The sequence below is a fragment of the Aristolochia californica genome, unplaced genomic scaffold (genome assembly GCF_029961685.1).
Source record: "Aristolochia californica isolate CCGP_79_NKW_82.1479 unplaced genomic scaffold, dmAriCali1.0.hap1 SCAF_7, whole genome shotgun sequence".
Classification (NCBI taxonomy): domain Eukaryota; kingdom Viridiplantae; phylum Streptophyta; class Magnoliopsida; order Piperales; family Aristolochiaceae; genus Aristolochia; species Aristolochia californica.
In genome coordinates, this window is record NW_027182268.1 from 8,022,901 (window position 1) to 8,032,337 (window position 9,437).

General features: G+C 40.1%; 1 protein-coding gene across 1 annotated transcript; it reads right to left on the bottom strand.

The window, feature by feature from the left end:
• Nucleotides 1-3,232: 3,232 nt before the first annotated feature.
• Nucleotides 3,233-4,818, bottom strand: LOC137936485 (myb-related protein 306-like). The gene is made up of 3 exons (XM_068781197.1): nt 4,567-4,818; nt 4,309-4,438; nt 3,233-4,209 (listed from the first exon to the last, which is right to left on the bottom strand). The coding sequence occupies exons 1-3, from the start codon at nt 4,697-4,699 to the stop codon at nt 3,477-3,479; spliced, it is 996 nt and encodes a 331-aa protein (XP_068637298.1). The 5' UTR covers nt 4,700-4,818; the 3' UTR covers nt 3,233-3,476.
• Between the last annotated feature and the right edge of the window lie 4,619 nt (nt 4,819-9,437).

Sequence of the window (9,437 nt, forward strand, 5' to 3'; positions counted from 1 at the left end):
GTAATTTTAATATTTTTAACGACATTAAGTAACTAGTAGTAGAACAGTATTTTTTTTTATCTGACAATAACTAATTTTATTTTTTTGTTTTTGTCATAAGTGGAGATTTTGCTCATGCAGGGACGCATATTATTTTCTAGCATTAAGAGAAACAACTATAGTTTGTAATTTTATAATGGATTTATAGTTTTTATTTGGGTGATTGTAAATTGATAGTGAAATTTCATTTAATTTTGTTGTGTTTGATTATTGTATGGAGCTTATTTATAATGTTATGCAATGTATGAAGTGTTTAGACTAGTTTATGGAGTGTATAAATAATTTCATGGAGTGTTTATGGAATGTATAGATAATTTGATGAAGTGTTTATGGAATTTATAGATAATTTGATAAAGTGTTTATGGAGTGTTTATGGAATGTATAGATAATTTGATGGAGTGTTTATGCAGGTATTATACAGGTTGTATGTATATTGATTATGCCCAATTTTAAGTAGAGGTCATGCCGAATTTTATACTGATATTATGTACATAGATTATGTTCAATTTTAAGAAAAAGTTATGCCTAATCTTATATATGTATTATATATATAGGTTATGCTTAATTTTATGTAGAGGTTATGCCCAATTTTATGTAAAATGTATGTATAATTTTATATATAATTTATTTGATATATATTTTTTGAAAATTTTTAAATGTATGTTGAGGCTCGAGTTCGGCTCGAGCTCAGTTAAAATTTTTGGGCTCGAGCTCGATAACAATTTTAGGCTCGAGACGAGGCTCGGTCGAAATATTTAAATCAAGCTCGGCTCGAACATAGGCAGGTTCGGGCTCGGCTCAGCTCGGCTCGATGCCACCCCTAACTTATGCATACTCTAAGTGTAGGGTTCATCTGCCACCATAAATTTTCCTTGATATAATTTTTTCGGGCCGGCTAACCGATATTTGGCTCTAGTGGCCTTCCTATGCTTTATGCTTATAAGAATTAGTTATTAGAATAGTCCCACATAGATCCAGGATTACAAAGATGTTGTGTTTATTAGTTAGAAAAATATTTTTACCAGGATTTTCGCTCTTTTTTACGTTTATTGCTTTCGAGACTATATAGCTCAACACACGCAACTACGGAGACAACAAACTTCATGTTTTCCTGTTCTAATCAATGTCAAAGTCTTTGTTAATGCCATCAAATTTGATCTTAGACTGCCTTGACTTAGTAATTCTATCATCCCTTTCTAATGATACTAACGCTTGGTGATAAGTTATGAACAATTTGATTTGAACATACAAAAACAAATTTCTAGGTTTCCTCTCCTACATAATTTGATGGAGACATGTACTATATGTGTTCATTCAAGTTGGCATGAACCTCATCCTAGAATCAATGCATCTTATGACCCTTGTATTTGATGTTCATAGACATAATTTTTCATGTCACTAAGGGCTTGGTTAGACCATGGTCCTGCCTTCATTGAACCCTTTTAAGCTTCCAAAATCTGTTACAATTTTGAAAGTCCTCTTCAAAGGGGTTTGAGAGCTTATAACTGCAAACCACTATGGCTTCCATGTTGGTATTTCGAGTCCAAATCCAAAGGCAAAACAAAGACCAACATGTTAGTAGACTTGGTCTACCCAACCAAACTGTGTCTGTCCATGTAAGTCTGGCATTTGAAGCTCCACATTAATGACTTGTGTGCAAGCTAGCTCAAGGCTGTGCCCATTGGTGTTTTGTCTATTTCCACATGCAAAAGCTAATATATTCAAAAGGAAGTTACATAAAGCAGAAGGTGCTAGCCCATGGTAATGGCATCACAGGCCATGGAAGGTGTTGTTTCTATACAAGGGAGGCGGGGCATTGGGTGTTTATAAGCTATTACAATGCAGCCACTAGCATCTGCTTCCCATGCTTGGGAATCAACATGGGATCTCAGGCAACTGTCCCTTAAGTCACCCATTTTAGAGGTGTATGGACCCTTCAGTTTTCTCCATGTATGGGAGCTTTAAATGCTAATGTGACTAAGGAAAGTTCCACCCACTAAAGGGGGTATGTCCTTCCTTCACTTTACACATTCTTTCCCATTCATCTAACCTTGCTAGAGAAAAGGGTCCTTGTTCCTTGATTCAAATCACATGTGAGGAGGAGTGGGGCTCATGTACTGATGCACCCTTTTTATGTCTTAATTAATTAGTCTCATCTATCCTTGAAAAGAAAAAATGGTCCTTAGTTCCCTTATGATTTTTTTCCTTTTCTTTCATTGTATTTGATCATGACTGTCATGAGGGGGGAGAGGGGCTTTGGTTTCTCCAAAGCCTTTACAGTTTGGACTGAGTGCATGAGCAGCAGCAACCAAGTCTAAGCTGTAAAAAGGTGCCAAGGAGTAAAACAAAGTCAAAAACTTAGCATGTGATGCATTTAAGACATACCAGCAGATTTCCAAGACGATCCCTGCTCATGATTCCCCTCCACTTTATCTTAAAGGGCTCAAATTCATGAGATGCCACAACGACTCTCAAGTCTCAAGAACTCTTTCGGTATCTTGTGAGCAGCCTCTGGTCAATTTCCATCTGCAATTCCAAGACACCTCTCCAAGCAAATCAACATCCACCAGTCTCTAACAAGTCTCGGTTAGTTCAGTGGAGAGAGGAGTAGGTGTGACCATTAAATGGTTTTAGTTAGTTCCCTCTAAACGCAAGGAAATTGCAAGATCTTCCCATGCAGAATATCTAGAAGAGGAAATGATGCCGATTTCTAGAGAGTAAAGAAGCTGTTTGACCTTAATTCCATTACAGCTGCAGAGTAAATGACAGAAGAGTCAAACCTAAAATCCCTTTTATGTCTCTGCAGCGGCCAATGCCCACTTGTCATAATGCATTTACTGAGGCCTCAATCCCTTTGCACAGTTAACTAGATAGTTTAGTAACAAACGCATTTATAATGGGTCTGAAGATTCAAGAGTGATGGATGCCCAGAGCGAAAGTGATAGAAAAGAAGGCATGATTGAGAAGATTTGAACAGGTTTATCTTTACACGTTTACTGCAAAGTATCTGTCCTGAGTACAACCAAGGACACGAGTCAAATTGTAGTTCTTCTGTAAGCTTCTCTTTTTTCCATTCGTTTAAAGATCACCACAAGGGCTTTAATGGAGATGTACACCAGACTGGTTTACTTACAATAATGGGGTTCATGCAACATTGAAGAACATTAGAGTTTTTTCAAGGTAGCTATGGATATTGTAATTTATTCTCTGATGCAGTACATGATATGGTATATGTAAATATTGACATATATCTTAGATGTCTGTAATTTACACTTTCTTTACTTGCATTGAGAGGGATCTCTCTCTCTCTCTCTTTCTCTTCTCTCTCTGATCTCTGATCAGGCCATCAAGAGAATTCAGACGATTTCAAGGCCTGGAGCCACAAAACAAGAAAAACAAAGATAAAAAAAAAAAAAGAGTCCAGATGAGAAAAACTTTCAGAAGAACTCAGCAGAGTCATCTAATGAAATGTCTAACATGTCTTCTTGGGCTTGAACTCCACCTTCGTCGAATAGCCACTTCTCCAGCACGGAAAGTGGGGCTTGAGCCTCCAAGCTGGGCTTGCTCTCTGCTTGGAAAAGCGTCATGTTCGGTGTACAGTTGCCGTTGTCTTCCATCGACGGTGACCGGGACATCTCCGGGGTGGAGGAGTCGAAACCGAGAAGAGATTCAAGTGCCTCCGGCGATATCATGTCATTTTTGGCGGCACTGGTGGTGGTTCCGGAGCTGGAGGCCGAATCCACTCCGTTCGCGTTGTTGGAGGAGTTCTGGGTGGTGTCCGAGTTCGATCTGCTCGTTTTTGGTGAATTCCTCATCCACCCTTGAAGCAATCTGGAGACATTCTCGGTGCTCCAGACGTAGCTCGACGACTGGACTGGTGTTTTGATCGAATAGCAAGCGTCAAAAGACGAAGTAGTGAAGTCAGGCTGGTTATCCGATTTCTCAAGAGACAAGGCCTCGCAGAGAGCTTGCCTGGCTGTGTGGATGTCAGTCTGGAGCCTTCTCTCCCATTGCCCTTTCGAGATTGGCTGCAATCCTGAAAACCCAGTGCTCACACCTCCGTCAAGACCAGTCTGAAGCTTTTTAAGCTTCTTCTTTAAGTGGGTGTTCCAGTAGTTTTTTATATCGTTGTCTGTCCTTTGAGGGAGGTAAGAAGCAATAGCAGCCCATCTGTATCAAATTACCAGCAGCAGTACTGGTCAGACCATGAGCACAGATAATTTGAAAAATTCAGATTAATTTGTTTTCCGGCATCGAATTGTCTTTTACCTGTTTCCCAAAAGCGCCTGGAGGTGGATGATCATCTTCTCCTCGTGATCGTTGAAGTTCCCCCGTTTGATTCCCGGTCGAAGGTAATTTGTCCATCTCAGTCTGCAACTCTTACTGCATCTAAGTAATCCTGGCAAAGATCGATAAAAATGAAGATAAGCAACTGCAACTACCAGACCCAGATTATTTTTTTCTTTTTCATATCCTAGGAAAGCAAAAGAAACGAAAGAGAAGATGAAGCCAGGGCCATTATTTTACCTGTATTTGTCGGAACAGCCCTCCAATTCCCGGGGCCATGTTCCTGAATGTAAGACACTAAGATGATGTCTTCTTCAGGCGTCCAAGGGCCTTTCTTCATGCCGATTTTATCACAGCAAGGCGGTCTTCCCATGATTCCAGCTTTTTTTTTGTTTTTCCCTCTTTTCCAACTTTAGGGAGTAAGCTAAGAAGTTGCAGGTGTTATTCTCTCGGAGATCTTGGGTAGATTTCTTCTTCTACCTCTCCGCTAGGAAAAACGCAGACAAGCGTCCACTGCCATGGCCTCTTCTTCTATATATGCAGGAGACTAAGAGAGAGAAGGCTGTCTCAAAGGTACGCTGACCCATGTTAAGCAAAAGTGTTCGCAATAGTCAAAATATGCCAGCAAAGGCATTTACTCTTCGGCTGGAAAAAGTCAGCTGTCTGGAGCTCTTCTGCCTCACAAAACCGCGTCGGCATTCAATGAAGCTTTAACCAGGAAACCCTAATCGTCATTTCCCATAATCTCTTTTCTTAACCTCTTCAGCTACCTCTCTCTCTGTCTCTCTCTCTCTCTCCTCTCTCTCTGTCTAACCCTAACTCAGTTCTCTAATTGTAGTGGCATAATCCTAAGTGGGTTGATATCAGTATAAGTGATATGGCTATAAGTTGGAAAATGACTTTTAGCTTCAAATTTGACCTAATTTTAACAAATATCAAAGCACTTAGGGTTTTAAACTTGGACTTGATAAGAGTATAGGCGAGATAATTTATAATTCGAAGAATTGTAATATCTTTTAGGCCTCTTCACTTTCTCCCTCTTATATTTCACCTATGGGTGGGTGTATATTATTGTGTATTAATTGATACATATCACTGATACAGGGAGTGGCGATACAGGAGACATATTGGCCAAAGAACTTACAAACCCATCCATGTTTTCACTATTTTCTATCTCTGAAGCAACAATTCTGTAACCCTAACGCTTACAACCCTAATAAACATTATTGACTATAAAACACTTTACAGTCACTACCGGTGATATTAATGTCAATAATATTGTCAACTACTGAGCTTCATTTGCCTAAAGGCTGTGTTTAGAACAAAGAAAGTGGAAAGAGAATAAACCCTAACAGTGAACCGGGTTGAAACAATAGATCAAGGTGTGAATCTAAGCAGTAGTGACAGTTCCTGCAACCCTTTGAAGCAGCTTAACGTGTTGTCGATATTAATATCTTATCGCATACAGATCCCACACCAGTCGGCGCAGAGGCCGTGCCACCTTTTCAACACCATTAAAACCCTAATCCCCTCGGTGCCACCATTGTCAACACTCACATTCGCTATTGCTCGTTCAGAAGCAAGGGCTCAAACATAAATCCTATCATGTGAGAGAGACGACCATCAGTCTCCGATGATCACGATCCTGCTTTGTAACTATTGGATTTGACAAACTGATTAATACCCAAATTACATTAATCTGTCCGAGGTTTGGTTTCTATGTGTAAATGGTCGTCGATCCAGTGAAGGGGACTTGATGGTTCTTACTTCTGAGGTTAAAAGACACAGAAAAGGACAGAGATTATGAGGTTTTTATCATGCTTTTTTTCCGTGAGGTGGCGGCGAGTGGTGGTTTGGCCGGTCCAGGACGGCTCTTTCCTTGTCTATGACTATGACCGTAATTATGTCCTTTCGGCACCCCCTCTATTCATTCTAGAGAGAGAGAGAGAGAGAGAGAGAGAGAGAGAGAGAGAGAGAGAGAGAGAGAGAGAGAGAGAGAGAGAGAGAGGATTAACGGTGGTTAAAAGCTTCCTGTAATGGTGTGGTTTATATTAGAGGAATTGCGTTTCTAATACAGAAAGGAAATTAGGTTTGCCTCGAATGGGTCATCTCCAATTAAATACTCTGTGGCCATTTTCCTCTCTCTCTCTCTCTCTCTCTCTCTCTTCACAGTTCACCCCATTGATGAAAATGGATTCATTTCCACCCAAGATAGGTGAAATAAACTTCAGTTCACGGGGGTTGATAAAACTGCTTGTATCGCCTTCAAATCAATCATAAGATCAGATGGAACAGAGCCCATCTAATTTCAACCTTCTCTTCTTTCAGTTCTAATCGTACCAAGTAAAGATAAAATACATCTTTTAAGAGTCTGAGCTCGACCCAGAAATTGTCTGGTTCTAGCCAATCCATGATGAACGACGCCTACTAACCTTAACCTACTTAATTGATTCATGGCGTCATCGTCATGTTAGCAAGTGGTTCCTATTTTGTTTCAACTTGCAGACGTTTTCCCCTCGAGAAGGGTATTGGCATTTTCTGCATTAATCGCGTATATCCCATCAAAAACTCCATCTCCAACCTCGTCCACACATAGCCACGGCGGAACCAACTCAAACACAAGTCTTTTTGGTGTCTGCAACAAGTGGATCGTGTTCGTTTTCGGCTGTTTTGCTTGGTAACGAAGGAGATGAAGTCACTCCCTTGGACTCAGACCCGGACGGTCCGAGCGTTTTCTGATTCCACCGTCTTCCGTAGACTCTTTTTCATACTTGCAGGTTAACGGCATCTACATGACGACAAGGCGATTCTTCTTCTGGGGCTTCCATTAGACCACTGTAACGCCTCTTATTTGCGTCACTTTCAACGCCGAGGGTGATGGATTCTAGCTGCGGGAGACTTGTGTTTCGTTCCGTTCCCACGGTGGTCAGATCTCCGTCGTGCCAGACAAGGATTAAATTTCCATGTACATTCTTGCATGAAATCTCCGTTAATCAAGAGTGTCTCAAATGCAAAAATTAGAACGTAGAGAGGAAGATTTGAAACTAATTTACCTTGTTAATCATGAAGTAATTCAATAATGCCACTCTCCCCGTCTCTCGAATCACATACTGATAATAGTTTTACTTTCCGACGTTTCGAATAATTAATTGACGGTCGATAGACCGATCTTGAAATTTCAAACCACAGTAAAACTCGATGATGAACAGAATCGGTAAAGAAGGAACAAGTTCTCGAGCTCCGTTTGATTGAATCTGATTCGTCAAGCACATTACCTCTGCACTGTTCCATGTAAGAAGGGTGAAGTGCAGGATCACCTTCTGCATTGAATGCGGGACAGGTACGCCTTGTTTTCAGAAAATAGTAGGTGACCCTCCCCAATTGTTAACTTCGTTTTAAGTCGCAATCTGAAACAAACTTATTACCCATCTTCTGTATTCTAAATCAAGTCTGATAAAAGTTCATCCTTTCAGCACGTTTCCTCTGCTGCAATAATTTAACGATCTCTCCGATCTCTCGCTATCTTGTTCATTTCTGGAAAAAAACTCATTACCCATCTTCTGAACTCTGAATCCAGTTTGATAAAACGTTCATCTTCGTCGATCTCCACTGCTGCATTCAATTAATGATCCCCTCGATTTTTCATTATTATGATCAGTTCAGAAAAGAAAAAAAACTTCCGAAAAAGGCAATCGAAGGGAAACACAACTGGCTTATAACGTAACGGGTCATCATTAACCATGAATCTTCCCTTTTAAATCTTCCTTAATCGCGTAAAGGCGTAAAACAAGTCAATTCTGTATAGTACCCTCTGCTTCTTGAGGCTGAATCTGAATTCGGGTTTTGAATCTTACTCCTCCAAAGCTGCCGAAAATTAGACGATAAGATTTTGGAAAACTTTTGTCGCCTCTCACTCAATGCATGGCCTTTGACTTTATATCCCACAAATAGTAATTTATTGGCCGGAGAGGAAGACGACGTCAACTGGCCGGATTTCTGTTCCCACGTCGACGTGATGTCATCCGTCAATTTTCTAAAAAATATTTATTTTATTATTTAAAATTCCTTTTCCCGCCCTTCCTTCTCTCTTTTTCCAAAAAAATATTTTAAAAATAAAAGCAAGATAATATTCTCTATTCGTGATCCACATGGCCGCGCCGTCTGTCGCAGGCAAGCCCAACACGAGCCTCCAGCTGTCCTGTCTAAAGCACCACACGTGGCAGCTCTTTAAAGACCTGAGAGCCTCACTAGTTCACCAACCGACCCTATCGTGGCTTAGTTCGCTACTCGGAACTAACACGTGTTATTGGACCACTTGATTGATAAGGGGATGGCCCTACACATATGTCAACGTCCAGGATTGCTGCCAGATTTATGGAACTTTGATCGGATAGGCTTTGGCCGTTTCCATTTAATCGAACGACGAGACACGTGTCGAAAGCAGAGACTCACAGCCGACAGCCGACGTAGCGTCGTATGGGTGACGTGGGGTGGGTATAAAAGTCAGCGAAAGTTAGTTAAAACTATTGAGGGAATTAGAGGCCGACTTCTTCTAGAAGGTAGGGAATTGGAGGTTAAGCTGGAATAGCTTACCTGGATTTATTTGGTGTTGGAAAATTGATTGTAACGAGAGAGGGGAGGGGGATCCCTTCTATTTAGGGCGAATCCCTTCCCCCCCAAAATTCAATTGTTGCCTCGAACAATTCTATTTGCTTATCTTACTCTCATTGCTATTTTGAACAAAACAAAAAAAATGTGGGCGGGCACGGAGGGCAGGGTCTTCCTAGATGTGATTAGATAATAATTTTAAACAATTTTTTTAAAAAAAATGTTATTAATATCTCAATAATTAAGGAGTTAACTGACTAACTAATTTATATTTCAATACAGAGAATTTTTATTTAAATTTCATGATAATTAAATTATGATTTTGCTCTATTAGTCATGTCTTTGTGATGTAGAGATAGATCTCTAAAAATTATATATCATAATAAATTAAAATCAATCTTAGTTCAAACTCTGATTAAATGTGATGGGTGAAATTGATTTGATTAGCATTGAACTCATAAGAAAATGTTTAGTGACTGCAAATTCACATGGCTTTGACCACC

Excerpts from the sequence above, each read along its gene's own strand:
- LOC137936485 (XM_068781197.1), bottom strand. The coding sequence starts at position 4,699 with ATGGGAAGACCGCCTTGCTGTGATAAAATCGGCATGAAGAAAGGCCCT. Across the intron at positions 4,439-4,566 it reads GGCTGTTCCGACAAATACAG|GATTACTTAGATGCAGTAAG; the intron begins GTAAAATAATGG and ends GATCTTTGCCAG. Across the intron at positions 4,210-4,308 it reads CAGGCGCTTTTGGGAAACAG|ATGGGCTGCTATTGCTTCTT; the intron begins GTAAAAGACAAT and ends AATTTGATACAG.